We start from the raw sequence: 12672 nt of genomic DNA, 5'->3' as shown, positions 1-12672 counted from the left end.
ACTCGCTGTTGCTTCCACTCGCTGTCGCTGGAAGACTGCCTCGTTTAACTGCGTTGTTCTCTGTTAACGTCTGCTTTGTCAGGGGTGCATAACTGGAGCAAGAAGATTTTCATTTTTTGATCTCCCTGATCCCTTCATTTGAATTAATTTGCTTCATTGGAGAAGTTTGACCCTTTTATTTGCTCTTAAACAGTTGGAGATTTACAGACAGCTACAAAAACCTGCTGGACTGACTGTGACTCTAGAGGAACAGAATTGTGCACCACTAAATGTATATATTATACTTGATTTGGGATTTTGACAATTTATGTGTGAGGAAAATTAAACACGTTCCGTCTAAATGTTTCTTGATCAGAGAACATGTGGATGTCAATAAATGCATTAATACAAATATTAACCATCCGTCCATCATCAGTAACCACTTCATCCAATACAGGGTGAGCTGGAGCTTAACCCAGCAGACACGGTGCAAGGCAGGACTCCACCCAGGATGGGACACGAGTCCATCACTGGCCAGCTCTCACACTCACACAAGCATGCACACAGAGGGCAATTTAGAGTGACCAATCAACCTGACCAGTATGTTTTTGGATGAGGGGAGTAAACCGATATGCCTGCTGAAAACCAACACAAACGCGGGGAGAACATGCAAACTCCCTTCAAACAGAAATCAAACCTGGGACCCTGGAGTTGTGAGGCAGCAGCACTAACCACTGTGCCACAAACTATAACCTAATATACATAAGAAATCATAAGAGCAAAGATTGTAATCAAGTTCTTTGTTAACACCCACGGTGCTTACAGAACAACTCATTATTATTTATTTCTTAGCAGATGGGGCAACTTATTCCAATTTTAATAGGAAAAGATAAAATCCACCCCCTTTCTACTAATTCATTTCTATACCAACAAACATCACAGATGTGTTCAATTATTCTAATCTTTAATAGAAGGCTGTAGTTGGATTTGTATTTGATCACAGCTTGTTATTTAGGGCTTGGGGTTAAGGTTAGGGTTGGTTTGTCTTAATTTACACTTTTAGCCACCAACTGTACAAGTGCACCTTGCTAAAAGAGACTCATTTAATCAACATCTCTGTGACTACATGATAAATTGCTATATTGTGTGTTTGTTTCACATATGGACTTAAATTGCTATAGATCATTTTTTAGCTGATGCTTTTGTTCAAAGGGACTTGCATTTGTACCCATTTATAGAGATGGGAATTTTACCGGAGCAATCTGTGAAGTACCTGGCTCAAGGGTACAGCGGCAGTGTCCCACCTGGGTTTAAACCCCCAACCCTCTGGTCAAGAGTCCAGAGCCCTAAACATTAATCTACATGCTGGTATATCTATGTGAACATGTGCAGGGGTGAATATACCCTAATCTAATTCACCCTGTGCATGCTGCAAAGTAACAGTTATAGAAAATAAATATATATGTATTAAAAACTGATTGCACAATTGTTTACACAGGCCTGCATTTTTATTTTATATCTACATTGAAATTCTAATTTCAGTTTGTATTTCATTTAGGATGTAAATACATAGCACAGGGATATTTAGCTATGACATGCAAACTCCATTGCCATATGTACCACACAAATCCATGTTGGGCCAGGTTACATACATTTGTAGAAGGGATGATCCTTGTGGGATACTCAGACAAAAAGCAGGTCAACATGATATAACCAAAGTGACTTAAACAAAGGAATAATCATTCAACTTTGATAAATCAATTGGCATATCAGCTGAAAAGACAAAACAAAAAACTTGGATACAAATAATGAGTGACTAAACTACCTGAATTCAGCTTCCTATAATTGATTGTGTATACCTAGGCTAACCTGTCTAGACATGTAAGCATGTCAATGTTACACTGTATAAGATGACAATGACACACATTATTCTTAATTGAACTAATACGATTGAGTAAATGTAGATTGTGTGAAGCTACACTCCTATAGAAATGTACCACGGTTCTATAGTGTAGCTATACTATTATTATTCTGGTTGCACTGCATTATTATAACACAGGGAATTGTACACTGATGCTGTAGGATACCTATATTATACAATACAATTGTACTTTCACAGAATCCATCCTACCTTGTTCCAAAATTCAGTGGTACATTTTTATAGGGTTCTGTTCTAACAGTATTGTTGCAATGGAAACAAATGGATAATTGAACAGTTTCCAAAGAAGCAGAGGGCAGTACATTAATCAGAGAGTATCAAGCAATATTTGAAAAATACGCTGACATCAAGTCCATTCCCAACAATGCTTGCAGATTTTTTTACATACATTACATACCGCAAATAGTTACCGATTGCTCTTTTGTTATATTATATGGAAACGTAAGAGCGTTAACTACTGCCTTTCTAAATGTAATCATGATGGTTTATTTAGAACGCAATGACGATCTATTCATTATTTGAAAAACATAAATACAGTGGGCATTTTACATGCCTGAGCCTTTCTTAACAATACAAAAGAGAGAAAAGCAGATTCCATGAACAAAAAAAACAACAACTTCACATGGGTGGGATCAGTGTGAGAACTTGGAAATTGCATCACTGTAGAGGTGGAAAAAAGAAACAAGGACCAGGGGTCACAAATGGAGTTTAGAAAAAGGGGCATTCAGAACAGAAAATAGGAGACACTTTTTTACACAGAGAATTGTGAGGGTCTGGAATCAACTCCCCAGTAATGTTGTTGAAGCTGACACCCTGGGATCCTTCAAGAAGCTGCTTGATGAGATTTTGGGATCAATAAGCTACTAACAACCAAACAAGCAAGATGGGCCGAATGGCCTCCTCTCGTTTGTAAACTTTCTTATGTTCTTCTTATGTTCTAGTTAGATGCAGAGTTATAGGGGTACCAGGCTTGGGGTGTGAGGCGTGTGATGTCCATCTTGCAGGTATACACTGTTGGCTCGGGCAGCTACACTAGCCCCACTTTCATTTATATTTGAACGCAAAGCGGTTGAGGATCTCCTCAGCTTCTCTCAAAAGTTGTGAAATGAGTTTGCAATTGTTGACAATTAAACTGATCCTCAAATCTGAGAGACGATTTACAATAGTTAAGCACCCTGACAGCACATCTCTCTGCACCACAACCAGGCAAAGTTAGTGATCACCGATTCACTTATTGTCCCGCCTATCAAGAATGACTGACACTAGCTCTAAATACAAGGGTGAAAAGATTGTGCCATATTTAAAAGACAAAATAAATAAAGAAATAAAAAACGATGAGTTAACAAAGCTTTTGGCCTGTGCCTTATTTAATCAGCTTTGAAGTACATCTGGTTAAGAATGTTCTGGAATCGGTGTTAACAATCCAACCCTCATCGTATGACACACAGACAAAAGTCTGAATTAAATATCTGAGCAATGCTTATATTAAAATAAATTTAACCATGAATTTCCTTGACAAAAAAACACAGTTTAGTTCATTTAGTTGTGTTTTATTCATCATGTGTTCACATTTTATAGCAATTACAGGTTTGAAAACATTATTATTTTCAAAATCCGGTACCTGGGAATTGGTTTCATTTTTACATCTGGAGTTGAAGTGGTTAAACAAAGAATTTGGAGCTGTTTAAAATGAGCAAGCCAGGTTTAATTAATTGCATTGCCCATTCAATGGAAGCAGCGTAAAATAATTACCTGCACATTTCTCTGCTGGCTTTAGGAAGCAGTGATTTTTTCCACATGGTCTAGTGGTGAGGATTCCTGGTTTTTCACCCAGGTAGCCTGGGTTCAACTCCCAGTATGATAATTAGTTTATTTACTGGTGGAGGTGTTTGTCAAATAAAGGGACTGAAAAATGAAACCCCACATTGAAGGATGGGGAAACTTATAACTAGTGACCATTATAAAAACAAAAATATCTATCGATTTTTTCACCTCAGCAGAGATGACACATTGCCCCCTATGGTACTCCCTCCATCACTTAGGCGGTCCACTCGGCGTAGATGCCCTAACGTACGAATTGCCCAAAGCATTTTTGTACACTTTCCTGCCTATACCGCTGCTCCCGGCCTTTCTCAAAAAGGTCCGGTTAGAGAAAGCGTCAGTTCTCCTAGTGGCCCCCAAGTGGCCCAGGAAAGTCTGGTTTTCAACCCTGTGCCAGCTGTTGCACGGCCAGCCCTGGGAGATTCCACTTCGCATGGATCTCCTGAGTTCAGGCAAAAGACTCTCTTTGGCACCTGGAACTGGGAAGTTTCTGGCTATGGGTCTGGCCCCTCAAAGTGATCGCTGGTTAACCCTAGGGCTATCAGATGCGGTTGTGGGTATGTTGCAGAGTGCTAGGGCAGACTCCACTAGGTCCTTGTACACCTATAAGTGGAGGTATTTCCAGGCTTTGTGTCTGGCTAGAAGCTATGACCCCATATCTTGTCCTATGACAGTCATCTTATAGTTTCTGCAAGAACTGCTTGATGCTGGTAGGTCACCTTCAACCTAGAAGGTGTATTTAGTAGCTATCTCTGCTTGCCATGCCCCGTAGATTCAATGTCTCTTGGCACACTTTTTCTGGCTACCCGTTTTCTTAAAGCACTCTGTGATTACACAATCCCAGGAGGACTTCTCCCCAAATGGAGCCTTAATATTGTACTAGAGGTGCTCACGAAGGCCCAGTTTGAGCCGATACACTCCATAGAGCTGAAGTACCTGTCTATGAAGACAGCCTTCCTCTTGGCTATCACCTCCGCTAAGCAGGTCAGTGAGCTGCAGGCACTGTCTGTGCACAGCTCCTGCATGTGTATTTGGGAGGATGGCAGCAGGATGTCTTTGCGCACCAACCCTGCTTTCCTCCCCAAGGTTATCACAGCCTTCCATATTCACTATGAAACTGGAGTCCTTCCAACCACCTCCGATTGCTTCTATGGAGGATGAGAGATTGAATTTTCTCTGCCCAGTGCAGGCATTGAGATGCTACGTGCACAAGACAAGAGTTCTGCAGCAGTTTGACCAGCTCTTCGTCTGTCACGGGACACAGACCCTAGGATAGCCCCTCTTTAAGCAGTATCTGTCACATTGGATTGTGGATACAGTCTTGACTGCGTATAACGGTGGTGGCTTGCCCCCTGTCTGGTTGGGTAGCCATACACTCCACTAGAGGGTTGTCTACATCTTGGACCCTCTTCAGAGGTGCCTCTATGTCTGATATTTGTACTGCAGCTAGCTGGGCTACGAGGCATACTTTCTCCACGTTCTACCATCTTAATGTTGTAGACCCTGCCCTGCCTTCTTTAGGCACGAGGGTTAGACAGTGCTTGTGCATCCCTCATATGCTGCCGTTCCTTCTCCCTCGCATCGGCTCTGGTATACATTATCCCATATGTAAAGTCATTGGTGGTCATCTTCTCTTTCAGAGAACCAGGGTTAATGTACGTAATTTAACATTTTCTGTTTTGGAACTTTTTTTTAATATTAGAAAACAGAATAGGGGGATTTTAGGAAAGTACCATCTAAATATATTTACCATAAATAAATAGGGGTGTTTACAGGAATGTACTATATACATGTATTCATCATACAGTGTTACACTTCCATAAATTTGGGTTTGTAAACTTTGGACGACCACTGTATATATACACACACTTGGTATAAATCTATTCTCTAGCAGTTTACAGGATTACATTTTTAGGAGCCCTGCCAAATGGGCAAACGAACGTTTATACATATTGTGGCGGCTGCAGACAAAAGAAACACACCATAAACAGTTTTGGGGCCAAAATAGCGGTAACAACAACCTCTGAGAAATGGGATGGGGGACTGCTAGTAAACAAAGAGAAAACATCCAAAGTGTTTCAAGGTACAGGGTAGAAAGATTTTGAAGTTAAACAAACATAGTACCCGCACACTTATATATTATGCTCCGAAGTGTTTATTTTTTATTATACCCAAGATCAACGTTTCAATCTGCAAGAGATCTTCATCAAACCTGGTATGCAACTGCTTTACAATTGTGCAATACGAGTCTCACTGGCACTGCTAAGTCATATTACAACCTGCATACTGAGGGGCTGGTGAGTTCCTGGTTAGTGACGTTTTGAGAACTTTGCAGTGTCTTCTGGAAGTTGAACAGCAGTTTCGTGCGGTGATGTCGTAGCGTTTAATGGTCTGTTCTGTAATGTTCCTCGCGGTGATGTCTGCGCGGTCTTTGATTCGCGGTGATGTTGTGATAAGGGCTGACTTTATCTTTCAAAGTATTGCTTGTCTCAACGGATCATGTAGCACTGACGGTTAACACAATACACTTGCAAACTAATCCCACGTGTACCAGACCTGTTTATATATATATATATATATATATATATATATATATATATATATATATATATATATATATATATAATATTTTTTTGCAGGCAAATGTTCCATTTTAAAACAGAAATACATAATTTACTATAAACGATATCGACACAATAAATGCGTTCCCTGGTATATTTCCTTGTTGACAAAAGAAGCTGTCATTAAAATCGAATGTACTGTGACATACATATGCGTGGTTAAGTCCCTGGGGTCTTTATTTTTTTTTGCCTGCGGCGCGACAAGTCCATTTTAAAATATCAGTAAATTGTTTAATATACATGAAACAGACATCAAAATAAGCGTGTTCCCTAGCATATTCCCTTATGGAAAAAATACATACGTGGGTAAAAGTGCCTGGGGTTTGCAAAAATCAGCAAAAAGGGAGATGGACATTTTCACCTTCCTTTGGTGACTAATTTCTCTTACTGTATAGCAGGTATTCACTACTTTCTACATTTCACGTAAGAGTGTTGGGAGCTACAAAATGAACGTGGAATGGTGCTTTTGGCTTATTTGCTTTTGTTGCGCCAAAACCCTGAAAACACGTAAACTATCCATGCTGTGTAGTAAATAGTCACTGGCAGTTCTCATGCTTCGTTACAACTTCTCACGAGAAACTATGGTTCCTCTCATTATATATATATATGTGTGTGTGTGTGTGTGTGTGTGTGTGTGTGTGTGCGCGCGCGTGCGTGCGGAGTGTACATTCCAGATCAAACTTGGGCAGCTGTGGGGCCGTGGGTGTAAAGAATGCACACTCCATCTGGGTAAAGGTTGTATGAATCTGAGATGTTTAAAATAAAACAAACAAAAGTAATAAAGTGTGAAAAGATAACATAAACCAACTGTGTGGTAAACAAAGTGTGGAGATAATGTAAAAGTAGAGAGTTAACAAAATGAACTTAAACTGGTTGATTAAGAAAAGTTACCAACTACCAACTTGGGTTTAAAAAGGATCAATGTTAAGTTTGGTTGTAAAAGGTATGTTATTATATTGGAAAGGATATATGGAGGGTCTGCTGGGTAGTGCATTTCAAAGCAAAGACTCACCCATGAGCACCAAGGCGCTTTCAAAAAAACTCCGGGACAAAGTTCAGGGGACAGGTATAAAAAAAAAAAGGCCTTGAATATCCCTTGGAGCACAGTGAAGATGATTATTAAGAAGTGGAAGGTGTATGACACCACCAAGACCCTGCCTAGATCAGGCCGTCCCTCCAAACTGGATGACCGAGCAAGGAGGAGACTGATCAAAGAGACTACTAAGAGGCCAATGGCAACTTCGCTATAGAGCTACAGGCTTTCATGGCCAAGGCTGGTCAAACTGTACATGTGCCTACAATACTCCAAGCACTCCACAAATTTGGCCTATATGGTAGGGTGGCAAGAAAAAAGCCATTACTCCAGAAAGCCCACCTTGAATCCTATTTGAAGAAATTCAAAAAAACACTCAGGAGATTCTGTAGCCATGTGGCAAAAAGTTTTGTGGTGTGATGAAATTAAAATTGAACATTTTGACCTAAATGCAAAGTGTTATGTTTTGCGCAAACCCAACACAGCGCATCACCCAAAGAACACCATCCCTACTGTGAAGCATGGTGGTGGCAGCATCATGTTATGGGGATGTTTCCCATCGGCAAGGACTGGGGCACTTGTCAATAGAAGGGAAAATTAATGGAGCAAAGTACAGATATGTCCTTGAGGAAAACCTGCTGCCCTCTGCAAGAAAGCTGAAACTAGGATGAAAATTTACCTTTCAACATGACGACTCAAACCACACAACCAAAGCTGCACTGGAGTGGCTAAGGAACAAAAAAGTAAAAGTAAATGTCCTTGAGTGGCCCAGTCAGAGCCCCAACCTAAATCCAATCAAAAATCTGTGGCATGACTTGAAGAGTGCTGTCCATCAACGCACTCCAAGGAACTTGAAAGAAGAATGGTCAAATGTGTGCAAAGTTGGTAGATACTCACAGCTGTAATTGCTGCCAAAGGTGCTTCCACCAAGTATTAACTCAGGGTGGGGTGTAGACTTATCCAATTATGATCTTTCAGTTTTGTATTTTTAATATATAATTTTTTCTCAATAAAAACTTTTTCCCCTTAACAGTGCAGAGTATGGTGTGTAGATAAGTGTAGATTTAAATGCATGAAACTGAGGCACTGACACAACAAAATATGAAAAAAAGTTCAAGGGGGCATAGACTTTCTATAGACACTCTCTGTGTGTGTCTAATATATCTCAGAACCACCTTTCATTAATTAGAAATAAAAAAATGAATGAGCCAATAGTACAGCACTTCACCAGTCAAGGACAGAACAGCTAAAATTAGATAAAGCCACATATAGAAGAATAAAAGAAAGTAAATGGATAAATAGACTGAACACAATTATGCCAACGGGACTCAACAGAAAAGAATGAACTAATTAATTCCAATAAATATATAAAAGTTAAAAATAATTAAATAAACAAAATTAATTCAAAAGTTGTGCATGCTGATGCGCTGGGGAGACCATATCAAGGCTGATCCTCAGAGCCAGCATTGCATGATAATATAAGTTTATATAAAATAATGTTAATTAGAATTAATATAGATTTAAAGATATAAGTAAAAGTGATGTCACATATAGAACACCATTACATCATGTAAGAATAAATCATGGATTTGAATATAAACAATAACAAGTAGTTGTCATGCCGTCAAACACCTATAAATACCTCCAATGTTTTGATTCAAACACAGGCTCCCTTGAGAAAGATATGTACAACATATCGAAACGTTGGGCAGCTGGCTCTTTGAGCTAATATATATATATATATATAATATATATATATATATATATATATATATATATATATATATATATATATATAGCGCGCTGGAAAAAATTGAGACCACAGGCTGTTGAATTCCAACACAGGCACACCTCATTCTACAGAATGAGGTACTGATTAGGAGATCACCTGAGCCAAATCTTATTTAACGAGGAAAAGTATAAAAACCACTCCTGTGGTCATCACTATCCTCTTGCAATAGGACCAGCTGGATGGCAAAACAGTGCTAGTAGTACCTCAGAAGTAATTGGAATAAAAAAATAACTATTGACCATGCCCAAAGAGTTGAAAAGGAAAGTTTTGAGTGAGAAGAAGGCTTCAATTCTGGCTTTACTGGGAGAGGGATACAGTGAGCGTCGGGTTGCTTCCATCCTTAAAATTTCAAAGACGGCGGTTCATAAGAACAAGGTCAAGCAGCACACATTGTGGACAACAAAGCTACAGACCGGCAGAGGGCGAAAATGACTCTCCATTGACCAGTTTGACCGCCAACTCATCGAATGTCACTCAGTAACTGTAGGATGACATCAAGTGACCTACAAAAAGAATAGCAAACAGCAGCTGGGGCGAAGTGCACGGCGAGGACGGTTCGAAACAGGCTCCTAGGGGCAGGGCTGAAGTCGTGCAAAGCTAGAAAAAAGCCCTTCATCAATGAGAAGCAAAGAAGAGCCAGACTGAGGTTTGCAAAAGACCAGAAGGATTGGACCGTAGAGGACTGGAGTAAGGTCATCTTCTCTGATTAGTCCCATTTTCAGCTTTGCCCAACACCTGGTCGGCTAATGGTTAGACGGAGACCTGGAGAGGCCTACAAGCCACAATGTCTCGGACCCACTGTGAAATGTGGCGGAGAATCGGTGATGATCTGGGGGCGCTTCAGCAAGGCTGGAATCAGGCAGCTTTGGTATGAATCAAGCCAAGTACAAGGTTGTCCTGGAAGAAAACTTGCTTCCTTCTGCTCTGACAATGTTCCCCAACTCTGAGGATTGGTTTTTCCAGCAGGACAATGCTCCATGCCACACAGCCAGGTCAATCAAGGTGTGGATGGAGGACCACCAGATCAAGACCCTGTCATGACCAGCCCAATCTCCACACCTGAACCCCACTGAAAACCTCTGGAATGTGATCAAGAGGAAGATGTATGGTCACAAGCCATCAAACAAAGCAGAGCTGCTTGAATTTTTGCACCAGGAGTGGCATAAAGTCACCCAGCATCAATGTGAAAGACTGGTGGAGAGCATGCCAAGACGCATGAAAGCTGTGATTGAAAAAATCAGGGTTATTCCACCAAATATTGATTTCTGAACTCTTCCTAAGTTAAAACATTAGTATTGTGTTGTTTGAAAAAGAATACGAACTTATTCTTTGCATTATTCAAGGTCTGACAACACTGCATCTTTTTTGTTATTTTGATTTGGAATTTGGGAGAAATGTTGTCAGTAGTTAATTTTGCAGTGGTCTCAATTTTTCCAGAGTGCTATATATATATATATATATATATATATATATATATATATATATATATATGATATCCACTAGTTTAATCCACTAGTGGAAGGTCTGCCTCAGAGTCTATCACAGAGAAAAGGTCCAAAACAATTCCCAGGTGGGGAGCACTCCTGCCACAGCTAAAAACAGTGCCTTCTACTGGATCAGTACCTGAACGGAGAACTTACCTGGGACACCAGCATCCTCTGTTTGAGCTGCACAATGGGAATGTGTCGAGATACAGGGCAATATTTTGCAACACTATCTATTCATGTTTTTTTCATCATGGCTTTTTTCCCCCACAACTCCCATTTTAAATTCCACTTGCACGCTCAACTTTTGTTAAGGCTTAATTGTGGGGAAAATGTCTTGCGAAGCTTGCATCTCTTGAATATCTGGCCCCAGGTGCTGACATTTAGCTTAGCTTTGCAGACAACATAGATTTCAGTGAAAGGTTTCCAACTTTGGGATGAATAAAACGAGCGAACCCTTTCAGTGTGAATGAGCCACGCAGACCAATGTGTTGTGAAGAGGAATTGTGAACTGAAAAAAGTGGGAACGGGAATGGAGACTAAATTAAGACACAGTTTCAGTACTAATGTGCTTCTTAAACATTTTGCAAGTTAACACAAGTTCACTGGTCCTGCATCCTTTAACACAAGTCTTAAGACACAAGTGGTTACTACATTCTTATTAACTCGTATTTTTTAAAAAAAAAAAAAAAAAAAAAAAAAAAAATCATATTAAATGTAACAAAAAGAAAACAAAACACTTTGAGAATGAATAAGATGACTTGAAATGTACATTCTGGTTGTTTGGTTCCAGTTTTTACCTTTAAAAAAAAAAAAACTAGGTTAATTAAAGACTGGAATAAATGCCTTGAAAACATGTTAAGCACTAAATCAAGAATAAAGTTCAAATAGCCAAGAGAGAGAGACAGAGTGAGATTTTGTGCTGTGGTCTGAAAATTGAGATTCTAATATAACTAATATATTTTGAACACAGCTAAATTAACTTTAAAACAAACAAAAAAATAAATAAATGACCAGCTTAATATGGGGCTCATTTCTGTTAGATATTAATGTCAATATCCTGAAAGAACTAATCTAACCTGGACCTTATCTAACCCTAATCATGTCCCTAATGAGCCACTGTATAATTAGTTACATAAAAAAAAAAAAAAAATTAAAAAAAAAAAAAAATTACAAACACCTTTGATAACTTATAGAAGTACATCAGAAACAGCACTGGAAACAAAGGGATGAAACAGAGACAGTGGGGATTTGAATGACAATAAAAATGACAATAAAATAAAAAAAACACACAAAATGAAACAACTGAATTAAATACTATTTGGTGCAATTTTTTCTTTATTTTTTCTTTCTTTAAATCAGGTGGAGAAAAATACCTTTTGTTCTGTATAATAAAATATGTAAATTTTTTTTTTTTTTTTTAAATGAAGAAAACAAAACAAAACATTGCCCCTTTTGCAAATGGGGATAGCAGGCTGTCTGGCAGGGTGCTCCTGCGTGCAAAGCCAGTAATGACAGGGCTGACAGACAGGAGGCGCTGGCGGGGGGGATGGGCGCGGAGGCTGGCTGCGTACAAAAACAAGTGCCGGCTTTGCGGGGGGGTCAGGGTTTAAAGATCACTTTCTCCGTACAGTGCCGTGGAGAAGGACATGTAGTCCAGGGCTCCAGGGACAGCATCAGGGCCGCAGTACGGAGCCATGCGGGCGATGCAGTATTCGGCCTGGTCCGGAGGCAGCTCACGACGAAGCTCGTCCGCCAGGATATAGTTCTGCAGAAAGAGAGAGAGAGATGATCCTCCTCCTCATCATCAGTTACAAAGGAGACACTGTGACTGCTCTCGTTTACTTGTGTAATAATCCCTTAAAGCTGGCTCACACCAAGACTTGAAGTTACATTCCTGGTCTAAATGGCAACCAGTGTACATGCAGTGCGTTGTCTAGTGCTTCAAAGGTTAACCATGCCACTGACTTCAGGCCCCTCCAAGCATCAGCCTCTCGTGCCCA

General features: G+C 39.8%; 1 protein-coding gene across 1 annotated transcript in view; it reads right to left on the bottom strand.

The window, feature by feature from the left end:
* Positions 1 to 11989: 11989 nt before the first annotated feature.
* Positions 11990 to 12672, bottom strand: part of actn1 (actinin, alpha 1) — a 64341-nt gene continuing 63658 nt past the window's right edge. The window contains exon 21 of the mRNA XM_041266533.1: positions 11990 to 12437. Coding sequence (XP_041122467.1) covers positions 12279 to 12437 — 159 coding nt within the window. The 3' untranslated portion in view covers positions 11990 to 12278. The remainder of the gene's footprint in view (positions 12438 to 12672) is intronic.

This window comes from Polyodon spathula, chromosome 12 (assembly GCF_017654505.1).
Source record: "Polyodon spathula isolate WHYD16114869_AA chromosome 12, ASM1765450v1, whole genome shotgun sequence".
NCBI lineage: Eukaryota > Metazoa > Chordata > Actinopteri > Acipenseriformes > Polyodontidae > Polyodon > Polyodon spathula.
The sequence above is the reverse complement of the archived record's forward strand: the minus strand, read 5'-3'. Positions and strand labels throughout refer to the sequence as shown.